This window comes from Rhizopus microsporus (genome assembly GCF_002708625.1).
Source record: "Rhizopus microsporus ATCC 52813 unplaced genomic scaffold scaffold_3, whole genome shotgun sequence".
NCBI classification, from domain to species: Eukaryota; Fungi; Mucoromycota; class Mucoromycetes; order Mucorales; family Rhizopodaceae; genus Rhizopus; species Rhizopus microsporus.
Window position 1 is genome coordinate 190,447 of NW_019671918.1, and position 16,498 is coordinate 206,944.

At 37.6% G+C, this 16,498-nt stretch overlaps 6 protein-coding genes across 6 annotated transcripts; 5 read left to right on the plus strand and 1 right to left on the minus strand.

The window, feature by feature from the left end:
- Window positions 1-198: 198 nt before the first annotated feature.
- RHIMIDRAFT_198594 (uncharacterized protein) lies at window positions 199-2,906 on the plus strand (the record flags this gene model as incomplete). Its single annotated transcript, XM_023606302.1, has 3 exons — window positions 199-849; window positions 906-2,024; window positions 2,076-2,906. 3 exons carry the CDS (start codon window positions 199-201, stop codon window positions 2,904-2,906), a joined length of 2,601 nt encoding a protein of 866 aa, XP_023468847.1.
- Window positions 2,907-3,049: 143 nt separating this feature from the next.
- RHIMIDRAFT_248356 (uncharacterized protein) lies at window positions 3,050-4,205 on the plus strand (the record flags this gene model as incomplete). Its single annotated transcript, XM_023610509.1, has 6 exons — window positions 3,050-3,222; window positions 3,286-3,307; window positions 3,358-3,462; window positions 3,511-3,705; window positions 3,765-4,051; window positions 4,112-4,205. 6 exons carry the CDS (start codon window positions 3,050-3,052, stop codon window positions 4,203-4,205), a joined length of 876 nt encoding a protein of 291 aa, XP_023468848.1.
- A 2,247-nt stretch (window positions 4,206-6,452) lies between these two features.
- RHIMIDRAFT_234510 (uncharacterized protein) lies at window positions 6,453-7,295 on the plus strand (the record flags this gene model as incomplete). The annotated part of the gene is made up of 3 exons (XM_023608170.1): window positions 6,453-6,480; window positions 6,533-7,041; window positions 7,095-7,295. 3 exons carry the CDS (start codon window positions 6,453-6,455, stop codon window positions 7,293-7,295), a joined length of 738 nt encoding a protein of 245 aa, XP_023468849.1.
- Window positions 7,296-7,404: 109 nt separating this feature from the next.
- RHIMIDRAFT_248357 (uncharacterized protein) lies at window positions 7,405-8,250 on the minus strand (the record flags this gene model as incomplete). The annotated part of the gene is made up of 1 exon (XM_023610510.1): window positions 7,405-8,250. The coding sequence occupies one exon, from the start codon at window positions 8,248-8,250 to the stop codon at window positions 7,405-7,407; it is 846 nt and encodes a 281-aa protein (XP_023468850.1).
- Window positions 8,251-10,691: 2,441 nt separating this feature from the next.
- RHIMIDRAFT_84801 (uncharacterized protein) lies at window positions 10,692-11,115 on the plus strand. The gene is made up of 2 exons (XM_023615780.1): window positions 10,692-10,769; window positions 10,828-11,115. Exon 2 carries the CDS (start codon window positions 10,869-10,871, stop codon window positions 11,055-11,057), a length of 189 nt encoding a protein of 62 aa, XP_023468851.1. The 5' UTR covers window positions 10,692-10,769; window positions 10,828-10,868; the 3' UTR covers window positions 11,058-11,115.
- A 2,057-nt stretch (window positions 11,116-13,172) lies between these two features.
- RHIMIDRAFT_271497 (uncharacterized protein) lies at window positions 13,173-15,378 on the plus strand. Its single transcript, XM_023612256.1, has 8 exons — window positions 13,173-13,350; window positions 13,406-13,436; window positions 13,492-13,561; window positions 13,625-13,648; window positions 13,707-13,786; window positions 13,832-13,981; window positions 14,032-14,096; window positions 14,150-15,378. The coding sequence occupies exons 2-8, from the start codon at window positions 13,422-13,424 to the stop codon at window positions 15,297-15,299; spliced, it is 1,554 nt and encodes a 517-aa protein (XP_023468852.1). The 5' UTR covers window positions 13,173-13,350; window positions 13,406-13,421; the 3' UTR covers window positions 15,300-15,378.
- Window positions 15,379-16,498: the final 1,120 nt, after the last annotated feature.

Here is a 16,498-nt window from a genome sequence, read left to right on the forward strand (position 1 = left end):
GCAGAAGCATTCAAACATTTTAACAATATCATAGATCTTTCTCCAGTTCTGTGTCTTTCATCGCCGAAAGCTTAAGCATAGATCAGATTAGTCCCAAATAAATCACGCACTTGCAGGACAAAAGTCATGTGTCTTTTATTTTTGTAATACAAACCTTGGCAGACACAAGTTTTCCTCTCTTTTTCTCTCTCTTTGACCATGCGGCAACACGTAGCTAGTGGCTTTCGACTTAAAGAAAACAAGCATCCTTTTATATTCGAAAACGAGAAGGGGCATGTCTTGGTTATTGCTTTCATAACACCATCTATCGTTCGTGTCCAATATTTGACAGAACTCGAACGAGAAAAACAGATTAGAGAAGCTGACTGCATAGTCGACTCTGTAGACGTCAAACTAAGCAATACATATGTGGATGGTCAACTTTTAACGGATACGCTTGAACTGAAAACGTCAGACCTTCGTCTGGTTGTCACCTTGCAGCCTGCTTTCCAACTAAAATGGTATCCCCTAGAACAACAAGATACAAGTGAATTTCCTTTTGCAGAGGATTTACTCTACAGAGCATATGCATATGACAAGGCAACAGATGATAAATGGCATTATCAGCGAAAATATGATGGTAACCTTTACTATGGACTGGGTGAGCGCACAGGCTCGTTTAACTTAAGCGGTCGACGATTCAAACTTGAAAGGCTCGACTGTATGGGGTATGACGCGGAAACACAGGATCCGCTCTACAAGTTTTGTCCATTCTATATATGTTTATCGCGTAAATCAAGGCATGCGTATGGTATTCATTATAACAACTTTTCAAAAGCAGAAATCAATTTTGGACAAGAGCTTGATGCGGTAAAAAAAAAAAAAAATCCTGTTCTTCCATGTTCGATCTAATAATCTTTTCATAGATGTGGAAGACTTACACATATTACCACTCCGAATCAGGTCCTTTGGACTATTATATGATATTTGGGCCAAAGGTTAGCTCCGTAGTTCAAAAATATTCATATATCGTAGGCAAGCCTCGCCATCTTCCTCCTCGTTATTCTTTTGGATACCTTGCGTCTTCTATGGGTTATGCAGAATCAGACGAAGCTCAAAAAAAGATTGAAGAGTTTGTGGAGAATTGTAAAAAGTACGATATACCTTGCGATGGCATGCATTTATCTTCGGGCTACACAGTGAATGCTGATGGTGATCGTTGCGTCTTTACTTGGAACCACAAGCGATTTCCAAATCCAGAAGAACTTTCAAAGAAACTAAAGGAAGCAGGCATACGAATATTTGCAAATGTAAAGCCGTGGTTACTACAACACTGTCACCCGGATTTTGAATTAGTAAAAGCTGATAAAGGATTTGTTTGGGACACAGACGAAGATCAACCGAGTACAGTCATGCAGTGGAAAGCAGGACCTAATACCATAGGCAAAGCTAGTTATATAGATTTTTCGAGTGAATCGGGTTATAATTACTGGAAATCTCGTTTAAAGACGGAGCTCTTGGAAAAAGGATATCTTTTATGGCTGGATAATAATGAATTTACTACTGCAGATGATGGACACACCTACGCCAACCAGGTATCCCCATATTCTTTTTCGGGAATGCATGGCTCTCGTATTACTGGGCCAACATTACCTAAAGAAAGATCAGAAACCATAAAGGCAGGCACCCCTTTGCAGACGTTATTGATGATTCAGGCATCGTATGAAGCACTTCGAGAGCATGATCCAGTTCAACGACCCTTTTTGATTACGAGATCAGCAACGCCATATGCACAACAGCTTGTGTCGCAAACATGGAGTGGCGATAACATGACAAGTTGGAAGACTGTAAAATACAACATACCCATGGGCCTTGGTGCAAATTTGAGTGCTATGCCTTATGGCTATGGTCATGATATTGGGGGATTTGCTGGTCCACAACCTGATCCAGAAATGCTCGTCCGATGGGTCCAACAAGGAATATTTTGGCCCAGGTTTTGTGTACATTCGTGGAATTCGGATAATACGATTACAGAATTATGGATGGTAAGCATGCTCCATTGCTACTTTATCTGAAATACTAACCTCTTGTAAAAGTTTCCAGAGGTGTTGCCTGTCATTCGATCTTCTCTCCAGCTTCGCTATAGACTAATCCCTTATTTGTACACATTGTACGTGAGATATGCATACTACGAGCAACAGCCTTTAATACGTCCCGTGTTGTATGAGCACCAACATGATATCAACACCTATGATCAACAATTTGAATTTATGGTTGGACCATCTTTACTAGTGGCGCCTATTTATGAACCAGGCCAGACCCATAGAGAAGTCTACCTTCCTTCCAATACATCATGGTATCATTTTCAAACAGGAACGTATTATAAGACTGACCCGAACGCTGGCCAATGGGTAAAAGTGGCTGCACCTCTCACTGATGAAGCTGCTCCACTCTTTGTCAAGGAGGGATCACTCATATGTTTTGGGAAAGCAATGAAAAATGTTCATGGCTCTATTGACGATGATCGCCGCGTACAAATATTCCCTCGTCGATTTGGCCACATGGATGATGCTCATTATACAAGGGAAACACTCATATTATATGAGGATGATGGAGAGACATTGTACCATGAAACTGGTGGTGCATATGCAGAAATTCACATTTGGATGGAAGAAAGAGAAACTGAGATCCATGTTGGTATGGAAATTGTCAAAGACGGGTATTTTCCTTACTATGACACTGTTTGGGTTACCTGTCCGATAAAGAGTGAAACAAGAAAGCTAATATTTGAAGTACCAGACGAAGAATCAAATGTACTTCAAATATTAGCAAGCAGGCAGTTGCCTAGCTTTGTAGATGATAATAGTAACTTGGCATACTTTGGAATAAGATTACCAAAGAGTAGGAGGAATGCTTGTGAGACATAACGCATGATTTAACAAATAAAAAAGACAAATGACCCGCTTGAATAGGAGTGTGCGACATCTTTGCATGAGAAAAAAAATAATAATAATAAAAAAGGAGCAGGAGACATCAAAAATTCAGATTACCTTTTTCTTTTTGCTTTTACATGTTGTTATCTTTGTTATTATGCTGTCCATTGGTGGTCAACGCATTTGTATCTCCAAAGCAATTGTTAAGCAGGAAAACCAAGTCAATCGTAGCATTTGGTGATTCATACACAGATTATGGTGTATCAGATATATATTATGAGCCAACTAAAAGTTATTACAATAAATCAAAGTAGCGAAGTATTTCCTTTAAACTAATTGATCTGTGGCTAACACTGCTTTTTTTTTTTGCTAGGTTACAAATACCAGTAACTCTGGTAATTAGTAATCTAATGATTAATAGTCTCTTGTTCTTATATTTGTTTAGCCAAAGAGATGGTCTGATGGACATCTTTGGATAGAATACCTAAAGGAGATGATGAGCGCTGAGAATATTTATGATTTTGCGAGATCAGGAGCTACAGTGAATAATGTAATATATATACTGTATTCTCTAACCTTTCATTAACATATTTCTCAGAGCATTGTGCCTAGATCAACTCAAGATCTTGGTGAACAAGTACAAGCATATTCCCGGTTTTTTAATCAAGCACATATTGATACTATTCATTTTATATGGATTGGTCTGAATGATATCCATGATATATTTCAAGGACGCAGTAATCGGTATCAAATAATAATTGATGAAGTAAACTCGTCTTTTTATAACAGCTTGGTAATAAGAATGTTTAAAGGTGCCAAAGATAATTTCTAATATATTTTTTATTAAACTAGAGTAAACTTTATGAATCAAAGGCAAAGTACATGTTTGTACTCAACGTGATCCCTCTGGGTGATTTACCCAAATTTTACACATTGTCGCAAGCTGAAAAGGCTCATCTTGACAGTATGGTCAGGAGATACAATGCAAATTTGGCGAATGTCATGCATGATCTAGTAGCAAAAAGGAAAAACCAGGGGCTGCATGTCTATTTGTATGATGCTTACGGAAAATTTGCTGATCTATGCATGAACATGACGGGCTCACCCAGTTCTTGTAACAGAGGGTCTCACTGCGACAAGTAAGTACGATGAATTCTCTTGTCTGGATCCACTAATCTTGCGTGTGCCATTCATTTTAGCTTAGTCTGGTGGGATGATTTGCATTTAACAACAAAGGTCCATTTTGCATTAGCAAGCTCTGTTTATAAGGAACTTTTAGCCACTGGCTGGTGAAATAAAGACGCTAACCCAAATTGAAGGATATATATAAAGTACTCTCTCAGCATTTACACGTTGTATTTTATGCTACTCATTTCTACTTTCGCTCAGTGTTTGAATTTGTATGTTTTGAACACAAATGAGTTCATTATGAGAAATTGTAGCTTGCATACACCAAACAAGTTTAAATCAAACTAAAGAAGAAAATAAAAACAGTAATACTAATGAACGTATGACCAGACTATATTCGACTCTAGCCTATATGCATTCAAACCAATTACATTGCTTGTAAGAGGGCTGTGTGTTTCTTAAAAAATTGTAAACTATCTTGTATGAAGCATGTATATTCGGCATTCACATCAGATGATCTTACTTGTTAATACTCAACTTTTTCTTTCAAAAGAACTTACTCTACTTGTGGCCGGATTAATTCTTTTTTTATAAATGTGTTGCAGCTGCCGCTTGCCCCTTTGACATACCTATCTACAAAGCGAGCAGCTGCAGGGCTTGGCAGATGATCAGGTTCTTGATCCGCTTATGTCCTGTTCGGTTGTAAGACCAGTTCATGTGTATAAAGCAGATCGAGACTAGAGGTAAATACAAAACAGCTCTTAACACGTTGGCTTTTCTCTTCTCACCAATTTTGTCACGCTCACTTCGCCAGCGAGGCTGACATCGCTGCTTTCTTCTACTACTACAAAATCAAAAACAAAACGATCTGTAGTATTCTCTAAGGCAGTCTCGTCACCCCAACAGAGTAAGTAGCCAGGGTGTCGCTTATGTAAGTAGCAGATATATTCAGGATGTAAACTAAAAAATACTAATCCTGTTCGTAAACACAGAATCTATCAATCGTCCAACGGCGTCTGGATGATCAGCACACATCCTGGTGCAAGTGCTCTGCTTTGCTCCCTCCTCCTAGCTTGCTCAAAAGAGCAATAGAAGAGCTGGAGGAAGAAGTCTATCGTGATGAGGCTTCCTTAGCCGTCAAAAGAAGAAAGCTGGTCTTGCTGGTTGAAGCTCACAGCATTTGAATTGTTCTCTCTCTCTTTTCTTTTCGTCTTTTTTTTCTAATAAATTTTTATAAAACTACGACCGATTATTCCTTTACACAATTTGATATCAAAATGAGAGAACGTTGCATTCAGACAAGTAAGATAGTAATGAGTAAATATTACTTTGAAAAGGTTATTAACGAGATAGATTTTGGTGAAAGTTTTATATTCGCTATGCCCCGAAAAGTGATGTCTAAATTTTTTAGCTGATTATCCCAAGTGAAATCTTTTTTTTTTGTTTTGTTTTGTTTTGTTTTTGAAATGGAGAGTTAGATTTCAGCCCACAACAATTCCTCAGTAAAAATAAACCTAAGAAAAGGACTTGGGCAATGACCTATATGAGGTTTCTGAGAATAGGACTAATGTTAGTAGCTGACTGGCCCGAGTAAGATTTTGTCCAAGCTCCTGCACCAAAAATTTCCCACTATGTGCTTTAAGCCTTTACTAGCGAAGGCTATCGGTCATTACACATTTGCTTGCATGCTATGATATGGCGAAACAAGTGAACCAATGTAAACAATAGCTAAATCTCTCTGTTAGAAATTAAATATATAGCATTTTTTTATGTAGGAATTGTTATGGGCAAACCTCAAGTTGGTTGCATGACAAAAAGAAACTTCCATGGGCATGATAAAGGCAACTATGACTCTCAAGTTAGAAGTGCCTTAATAGCGAGTCTAATATCAAAAACACTACTACTCAGTTCCTTTGAAAGCCCAATATTGGTCTCAATCAAATCAAGCATTATCAACTAACCATAGTTTGGACTTGCTATCAAATTCGGTTTTGGTGCTAGCTTTAATTTCGGAGACAATACGCTCAGACAAACCAGGATAAGCTGTACATCATGGCTTTTTTCATCGATATGTTGTCCCTTTGCAGGATCAGATCAAGACTTCTGATCGTATATTAATCCCTTATTGGTAAACCATCATTTTTATTCATTTTGAAGAATCTGCTTGCCATTATAAAGAGTGCAACAAGGCCACGTTCGTTTGTAATTCAAGGAAGATTTGTCTGTTTTAAGATTCTATATTTGGTAAATATTCCTAATGACTTGTATTTTTTAAATGAAGATGCAGTTGTGCATAAATTAATCATTTCTTGCTATTGAATTAATGATGCATAGTCCATTTCAAACTCAGTATTTAACAAAAGCTGATCTTGAGTTGTTGTTGCCTTACCTTTTTTACGTTCTCCTAATCTAATGCCATTTGTCGCCTTTGAACTATTTGGTAGTTGTCAACAAAAGAGTAACATAAAATGCACCTAAAAGAGCAATAATAGGGACTCTATGCACATTTGACAAGGTTGTCCAGAAAATAGAAGCAATACTCAACAAGCAACATCAAATTCATGATAAACAAGCAAAGAACTTCTTTTACAATTGGTACAACACTGCTCTACGTGATTATATTGCTACATCATTTGCTGGGAGATATTGCCCGTTGAAAAAAGTGCTAAGAGCTACTTTACAAAGAGCATTGATTAATGAGGGATATACGAGTCAAATAGACGAGGACCGGTTCCTAGAGGTCCTAGACGCGATAGGACCTTGCAGCGATGCTATTGAAGCACTAAAGATATTAAGTGATAAGAAGGAATGGGATATTTGGATATTATCAACAAGTGGGAACCGTTCCGAGACGATTGAATTCCTAAAACGGATGAATATGACAGACTATGTAGATACCCAAAATATTTTGTGCTGTGATGACCTGTGTACCTCGAGACCGCATCCCAAAGTTTATTCTGAGCTCATGAGAATGGCTGTACATCGAACAAAACGTATAGAGGTAGAGAACATGCAAATGTTGAAAAGGGGTTACAGATTGATTGTATATTGTAGAACTTTTACTTGATCAGCACTTATGCATTTGATCTAGCCAGTGCAAAGAACATGTCGTTTCGAACCGTGTTCCTAAATACCCATGAAAAAATCTATGCAGCTGACATGTACAGCAATGGAGAACCAAACATAATAGGAAATAACCTCGTTCATTGTATACAACAGATGATAGAATATGAAAAGACGAAAAAGTTTTTGTAATAAAAATACATGCTATTTCTGCAAATGTTCAGAATGTTTTTCTATTGAAAAATGCACAAGTTACTGATTTATTTATGAATGACAAAGAAAAATGTTGAATAGGCCTTATTTAAGGCTTGGTGCAGCGACCACGAACACAGGCTTCGATACAGTCATCGTTGCTAGCACAGCAAGCGTTGAATGGTCCCTTACCATTGTCCAAACCTTCATAACCGGGAATGCACTTGCCAGGGGTAGGAGTAGGGTTTGAAGGGCCATTGCAAACACCATTGACACAGCTGTTGACACAATCATCGTTGTTCTTGCAGCAGTCGCCCTTGTAACCATCGCCATTACCAAGGCCATAAGAACCGGCAGCACAAGTGGGCTTAGGGCCAGAAGTGGAAGTAGAAGTGGCAGTAGTAGTAGTAGAAGAACCAGGCTTGGTAGGGCCATTGCAAACACCCTTTACACAGGTGTCGACGCAGTCATCGCTATTGCTGCAGCAGAAGCCATTGTAGCCATCACCTTTACCTTTACCCTTGGAGCCAGCAGCACAGGTGCCAGTAGGAGCAGGGCTAGTAGAAGTCTTGGTGCTAGAAGACTGGGTAGGCTTGGTAGGACCATTACAGATACCGCTTACACAGCTGTTGATACAGTCATCGCTATTTTCACAGCAGTATCCCTTGTAACCATCACCGTTGCCAAGGCCCTTAGATCCGGCAGTACAGCTGGGAGCAGGAGCACTGCTAGTAGTAGTCTTGGTAGGTTTGGTAGGACCATTACAGACACCGCTTACACAGCTTTCGAAGCAATCATCGCTGTTCTTGCAGCAGTAACCCTTGTAGCCATCACCATTGCCTTTACCGGCAGAGCCACTGATACACTTAGCAGCGGCAGCATGAACGGGGTTTGCAGCAGCTTGGACTTGGAGAGCAGCAGCAGCCAAGAGAAAGATAGAGAGAGATAACTTCATTTTAAGATCTGTATGAGACTGGTGAAAAGGTAAGTTGATTCAGTAAATCATCCTGCCCTTTTATACTCTTTCGACTGTGGGGCAACAGTGATTGACAAAAGTTACACGCTCAAATTACGTTACAAGATGTGATATTTTTAACACGAAAATTGTTCCAGAATGGAATGTGATACCTGCATGATTTTTTTTTTTTACTTACTGCCAATCAAGTATAAGGGATTTACATACATGGCTCTCGTCCGCTTTTACAGGTTCATTTTGCCCCGATTGGTACATTCAAGGTGCTATATATACATTCAGTCTACAATAGCTCATTTTTCAAAGGAATTGACCTTCAAAAAAGAGCACACAGACCTACCTGCACTCTACTTGCTGCAAAATGTCTGCGGCGGCATCTCCTTGTACCAATGTGGTACAGGAACCCTTATATGTTAAGGAAGGGTGTGTCCATACAATGTTTATATTAGGTGCAACGGTAGCCCAAACTGTAAGGCAGGTTCATTGTCCGGTTGAATATTCTATTTATGGAATCATAGAGAAAATCATTATGAACACTTCTTATTGCGCCGATCTGGGTCCTTATGTAAAACCCAAATAAGATTAGACTCTAATCCATGCCATGCTTGAACTCTAATATGCTATTTTTAAACAAACATCAAATTAATGCCGATAATCAAAGGGCAGTTCTCGACTTGGGAAGGCTAAGGAAAGTCAAAGAAAATCTATTAATAAAAATAAATATAGATATATACATTGAACCCACTATGAGCGTAATTTTAGAAATAAAACTCTCAAATTAAGTTATGCTTTATAAAAAAAAAAAAATATATATATTAAATATAGTCTTTATACTCGATTGATAGCTGAGAAATAGGAGGAGACGATGTCAAGGAATCAACTAAGAAGAAGCCTGTCTCTCTGAATAAAGCCTTTTTCTTCAACAAAAAAGGAGGAGTTGAAGAGAAGCAAAAAAGATTGAAAATAGGCATATTGTCTATGAATGCATTTAACTCAATGTTTATTTACTAGAGTATATACATTGAGATAAAAAAAGTAACAAGTCCGCATAAGGAATGTTTATGCTGTGGACGATGATGGATAGTCTAAGGTGTTTGGAGCATTTGGTAGAGTGACAAGGTAAGTATCAATTTGTTCATGCTTATAGCACCGATCGTAGCCTACAATATCTCATCCTCTTTCCACAAAGCTGCATGTAGTGGGTCTCCATCTTCTCGGTCAAAGTAACCATTTACGAGTACTAATAGGCTGACGTACACTTTTCCGAGATCTACGCGGAGGCTCAATTATGTTGAATCATTAGTTCCGCGACTTGATCTTTTACTTTCACTTAATACTTGTTAATTACTTTGTCCTTTAGTAACAAAAAGTTAAATGCAAAGCTATTTTGAAACCATGAACACAGAACAGACCTACTGATCATTATATATATAGAATGTCGTCATTAAAAACTTTGAAGAGTATAATATAAAAACGACTCTCAACTGTTAGTACTTGATGAAGATGCATTACAGAGAGAGTGTGTGTGAGATCTGTTCGTCTTTTGTTGTCAGTCAAAGGTGATTAATCTTGTTGAAAATGCCATTAGAATGTATACAATAATAAAAGGAAATATACATTTTTATTAACAGTGATCTCCACATGTCTGATAGTAAAGAGACGTTAATCGTCAAAAGCAGAGAACGTCTGTAGCTAAAAATATAAAACTTCCCATTTAAAGAAAATATCTAAAACGCTAATGACTCCAATAGTTGCACTTTGGGCTCTATGTAACTTGTACTTGTGCACCAGAGTATTCTTTTACTTCCCGGGTACAGATCAATGCGTTTGATATTTAGAATCCAGGGGATGACAGACCAATATTCATTGAGTGTGGCTGTCAGAACTTATAATAAATTAATATATAAAGAAAATTATTTGGGCGGAGGATACGTATACAGGGTGCACCTATGTATTTCTCCATTCTGTTTGTTAAACGTTGGTAAGCTAAACACGGCACCCTTTTTTCTTTTTTGAGTATTGTACTCCCAGTGAAAATCAACGTGGTGCTCACCCTAATATCAATGTCACATTATGTAAGATGATATCATTGTCCCTTCAAGTCAGTGAGCATTTGTACGTTATCAACCCTTTAGTAAATATCGGTTATCAAGGGTACTCGATAGACTTAGCGTATGACATTCAGCAGCATAAAATAGAATCTCCAAAAGTCCAAGCAGCTAGTGCAGTATATCTAATTTATTTGTCAGCAATTGATAGTCAAACTCTTCAAGAAACAGAAGAGTCCTTTGTTGATGCTGTATTTGTCACTATACATTTTGACTCGCGTGGCATGCAGTCAATACTTATAGATTCAAATAGATAAAAAGTTCTGAATCTTTTACCTATCCTCTCGCTTTCATATACTTCTTGAATGTTTAATACAAATCATATTTTAAAAATAGAAGTGACATACTGAACGATGGCACTAGCTATCACGTTGAGCACGTTCATGACTTCAAGTAAATGATGGGTCTATTCATACTCTTACTAACATGGCGACGTTTTTTATGCCCGTAGCATCTGAATGGCTCCATTAACATTCTCGTAAAACAGAGAAAATGCCGGTCAAGTTATCATTTAACATCTCTTTACGCATGAATGAGCTACAGCTATCTGCCGCGTTTATAATAAAACAGATTATAAAACCACTAACGGTATCCTACGTCATCTGGAGAGTTGCCACTTTCACATATCTTTTTTTCCCTGGTACATTGTCTTTCTTTGTATCAAATCTCAAAGCGGTTTAGAGCAGCAGATGACGAGCATATTATGAACGCGGAAAATCATTTATCTCCATTGCTCAAAATAAAAAGTGGTGGAATATTACAATGGACAGTTTTACTAATTTGGTATGGTATTCCACAATCAGAATATGTAAAAGCAGCACCATCATAGTCATACAAGGATATGTATAAAAATAACCTGACTTCCGTTTTTAACTTTGCTAGGTGGGATCCAAGTTTCTCTTAACAGAATAATGCTTGCGGTATCAATGCTACGACTGTTGTTATCAAATCGATGTCAACTACATGGAGAGCTGCTCTCTAAAGTTGTAGCTTGAGCGCTTAACAACTCATCATAATTTTTTTAGTACGTACATTAAATGCAAATAGCAGTTCAATTACATTACGACCAGCCTATATCCTCCTGAACCTATTTCTCAACTAGGCTCAATCCGCGTGGCTTCTACTATTCCAACTTTTGTATTGATTATCTACTCTGGGCGCAGAATCTTTGACTCTCTTGTTCTAATTGGCGACACACAAGCCCTTTCTTAGCAATCTTCCAACTGTATTAGTTACGATGTGGATGGACTTCCATGTGTAATTCTGAACTTGATTTTCAAACACTCGTCTTAAGCTCACTAGAGGGTTATCTTTGATGACAACCTCCGTTGTTCCAACAGTTATTTTCTGCTCCATTCTATAACCATTTGGGACCTTTTAGATCTAATGCTTTATCTTGATTTAAATTAACTTTGTGCATGTTCTGTCATTCTAAAGTACATTACGGAATACAAACGTAGGGTATTCATTTTGTTTATAAATACTAGCCTAGTCGCTTAATAATTTGTATAATTTACATCTGCTATAGACACATGCTTACACCAGGAAAGAAACTTGAATAAAAGCTCATGGTATCCATTGTTTTTAGAATGTTTGGAACATTTAATGTCAAGATTTCATTTGAATCAAACAAAAGAGTGCCATACCACACAATGAACCCATTCAGCTGAAGTAGCTATAGTCCCCCATGATTCATTTCCTTTTAATAAAATTCTGCTTTTATAATAACGTATTATATGTCATCGCACGATGGATCAAACTACGGTCTTTAGACCATCATGACCAGTCAGTCATCGTGGCTCGTCTTGAGACATTTTTAAACGGCGATGCTTTAGTTTGCTGGACACGCAATGAAGATAGAGAAAGACGATTAAGCAAACGAAAAGTACATGTAAAAGAGAGAGGGGAAAGCCAAAAAAATACTGGTTTACCAAGCCTAACCGGTTTAGAGACAGCTGAACTTTGACCTATTTTCTTGGAATATTTAAAATCCATCGTATTCTCTCCCTGTAAGCATGATATTGTACCACAGTTACCAGTTACACCAAGTCTAGCATGTCCTGGTTATTCTTTTAATGACAAGACAACACTCTTGCTCTATCTATTTGACGATTAGCTTTGAATCAGCAAGTTTTCTCAATAAATCATTGAAAAAATGAATGTGCATAAAATAGCAACACAAAAGAAGGTCAGCTCTACATAGAATGGTTAATGTTGTCAAGGCAAAAGAAAATCAGCCCTACTAAAAAGTCTACGTTGACATAAAAGAAATATGTAGATTAAATTAAAAGAAAACTTCATACTTTGATAACCATCATGCTAGCACTTGGACAACTAGACGATATGAGAGCAACAGTAGCAGTAAAAGGTTGCTAGGGTACAAACAACTTGTAAATACATGGATGTAAATAGCAACATAAGTTACTATAGAACAGCCTTGTAAAATTAAAGATCACCGTATACGGCTCTTTCTGTTGATTCTAAAGACATTACTTTTACTGCTGAACGGGAAACCTCACAGTTTACCAGCACTAACCCCATCTGGTCAACTTTGGCAACAATAAAGGGAAACCATTGACAAGTTGGATCAGTTTATCTCAGTAGACTATCAGTTTACAAATGATTTGATCCTCTCTCTTATACCTTGCAAACGAATGCTTTGAGAGTCTGGTGGTAATGGATCATGTCGAATCCCGAAACCTAGCTGTACGTCATTGCGTGACTGTATAAATAAAAACCCTTTTTTTTTTCGTTCGCTGGTTTTGATATTTGTTTTTTTTTTCTTCTTCTTTAATTCTTGTACCTTTTCTTTTTTTTTTTATTTGCATTAGATATAAAAGCAAGTAAAAAGAGAGAAGGGAATAAATAGGATCATATATCAATTATCTGACCCCAAAAGATCTAAAGATCATTAAGAGTTCTTGTTTTTTTTTTTTGATAATCGTCCCTTATTTTATTGTATAAACTGTCACAGGTAAAGCAATATAAGCCAACACTTGTGCATGCATTAACTTTTAAGCTGTAAAAAGAGAAAATTATTTAAAAATGTCCTCCGATGAAGTAAGCAAGAGAAAAGCTAATGATCTCTCTCTTTTTAATATATAAAAATATATAGGATGCTTGCGATATTTGTGAGGGAGATAAATCATCCAAAAAGAATCCCATTATTTTTTGTGATGGTGATGGTAAGTTGAATACAAACACAGGCCCTTATTTATCGACTAACTGACTGAGGAATTAAATGTTAGGCTGCAATTTACCAGTTCATAAATGTATAGTGTGATCTCTTGCGCTGTTTAAAGTTAAACTGATGTTGTATATGTAAAATAGTGTGCTACAGAGTAGACGAAGTGCCTGAAGATGACTGGTTTTGTCAGAGCTGCGAAAATAAGAAAAATAAAAAGCCTGCTGTAGGTCAATATGAGATCGATCATACAAATTCTAACATGTTGTAGAACATTATTTGCTGTCCCCAAGAGACAGGAGCTGCTAGACGCACAATTACGTTTGGCGAATTGATGCATGTTGTTTGTGCAATGTGGAATAAGGACATTGACAATAATATAGAACCTTATGCATTCAACAAGCAATTATTAAATCAAAAGGTATGTGGATGCGCTTAGCAAAAAGATAAAGAAGCTTATTTTATTGTCAGACTTGCTTTTTGTGTGAAAAGTCAAAGGGACTTTGTATCACCTGTGAAGAACCTGATTGTAAAACGTAAGTTGAACAATCTAAAAAGGGAGACGATAATGAAGCTCAAACATCTACAGTACCTTTCACGTTACATGTGCAATTAATAACGGATTGATTACGCCTGCTGCATCAGTCAGTAGTAATTACTCACCTAAATGCAGTAAACATCAACCCAATTTTCCATCTAAAAAGCACACTATTCGTCGTCGTCTTCGTCCTGGAACACTAAGAGAACCCAGCACCTCGGATGAAGAGGAGGATAGTGACAGAACGGCTGAGGATGAAGAGGACGAGGACAAACATAGGATGCAAGTAGATCGATCCCCGATAAGGAAGGAGCCACACAAAAAGGAAATTCCTGCAAAAAGACCTAGTGATAACTTACAACTAACACGCTCAGATGAAGATGATGATGACATGGGTACCTCTAAAAAGCCCAAGTTTGGAGGAACTTCTTATAGAGAAATGTTGGAGGCAAAAAGAAAGAAATCAACTTTTGAAACAAAGTCACCATTTGGCTTAGACATTAAAAGACCTAGCATCACAACGCCACCGCCTCCACAGCCTTCTTCACAACCACCATCACAATCAGCTACAGTAATGGGTAGTAATAACAAAGCTACTAATAACGGTACGACTTTGCCCTTTAACAAACCAAAATTAGCATTAGGTGTACATCGTCCGTCTTTGACCCCACCACTGAAGAAGGCAAACGGACCCAATAGCCCGATGGAAGAGAACAATAACCGCTCTACAGGACAGACACCCAGATGGGGTAATAGCTCAGCACAAACCACACCTTTACATCAATCTCAACCTACAACGCCCAGCATAGTTAATACACCATTTTTTGATATCGATACACTACAAAAGAAGGCGGCGTCAGAAAGCCAGTTCAAAGGGGAAAAGGAGGAGATGGCGAGACTAAAAGAGGAGTTTCGAAAGCTATTGATAGAAAAGGAAGATACTACGAGAACACTGACTAGGGTCACAGAGGACTACAATCGACTACGAGAAGAGAAAAAGAAATGGATGCTTTTCAAGCAGAACCTATCTGAAGTTTTTGCGGCTCTAAAGGTCCCTTCACCTATCAATCCTACCCCTGATACCATTGAGCAATACGTTAGTCATATTTATTCGCTTATTAAACGCTTTGGCCCAATCACAGAAGAAGAACGCGTGCTAATTGAAGAAGCATCGAAATCTATTCATACAAAAATGAAATAAAGCGTAAATTAAACCTAAAGATTCACACTGTCTGATCCCTTGTCTCTGATGTGTTTAAATTGTAGACTATGAATCAAAGCACAGATCAATCTTATCAATAGCTTTTTTTTTCTTATTGATACAATTAACTTCACTTGTATAATATCCCTTTCTTAAACAGAACTAGGCAATCCACAACTACACAGTACTATGTATAGCATATCTGTCATAGCTACTCCAAAGTGCTTATTCGTATGAAACTACTTTATAAAAATGAGTAGTACAAAGAGACTGACCACAAAACACGCTACTATCATATAACTTATCATATCCAATTCTCATTGGTCAAAAGTAGTTCTGTGCATATAAAATGAAGCTTTTTGTAAAATGAACTCTCTTTCTTTCGTCTTAATCCACGATAAAGAGGTGACTATAGAGACTCATCGACATATGCTTCTCTTATGAATTCTATTGTTCTGATCAATACTTCAGTGTTACATATAGTGCTGTTTGCTGGAGCGAATTGCATAATCCGTTAACCTTGGGTCCTTAGCGTCGCATTTCTCCTGGCACGGAATCAATCGAATTGGTGAATGAAATAATGACCAATAAAAGCACAGTGCAAGCCTAAGAGATGCTGTCGACGTTTCAACTGAATTGGACCAGATTTGATTCCCTCACAACCTATACCATGTGTCGAGCTTCATTCTGACTATCTTCTCTTTTAGAACTTTAAAGTCCATTTGGTCCTTGTACCAATATAATTCTGCCAAAGCGATCAAATCACAGGAGAAAGTCACGTCCTTTTTCTTTCAATTGGTTTTTCATAAAGTGATCGTGCACGGCAAAAAGGAAAACATTAAAATTGGAGGGTGCTGGAGACATCTTCACCCAGGCAAAGGATACCGCAATTGAGTGAACTCTATGGCAAATCCAGCGACTTTTCGATCAGGGTACTTTGGTATCGATCATTGGTGATGCAACACTGAACAATAAACTACAATTGAACAAATGAAGGCGAAAGCTTATATCTGAAAAATAAATAAAGTACAAGGACTGCTGACAGTAATCAGTTTTACACATGTCTTTCAAGCATTATATTCTACTCAAGGGATTTTTACTGCAAGAGCCTTTTTTATTTTGCCAACACCATTCATTCAATCCTAGCAAAAATACATTTCGTCAAGGCCAAATCCAAGTGTAACTTGTCTCTTATTTAT

Bases quoted from the DNA above. Each gene is read 5' to 3' on its own strand.
- RHIMIDRAFT_271497 (XM_023612256.1), top strand. The intron at 13,649-13,706 runs GTATAGTGTGAT...TATGTAAAATAG, and splicing joins CAATTTACCAGTTCATAAAT to TGTGCTACAGAGTAGACGAA. The intron at 13,787-13,831 runs GTAGGTCAATAT...AACATGTTGTAG, and splicing joins AGAAAAATAAAAAGCCTGCT to AACATTATTTGCTGTCCCCA.
- RHIMIDRAFT_84801 (XM_023615780.1), top strand. From the start codon at position 10,869: ATGCCGGTCAAGTTATCATTTAACATCTCTTTACGCATGAATGAGCTA.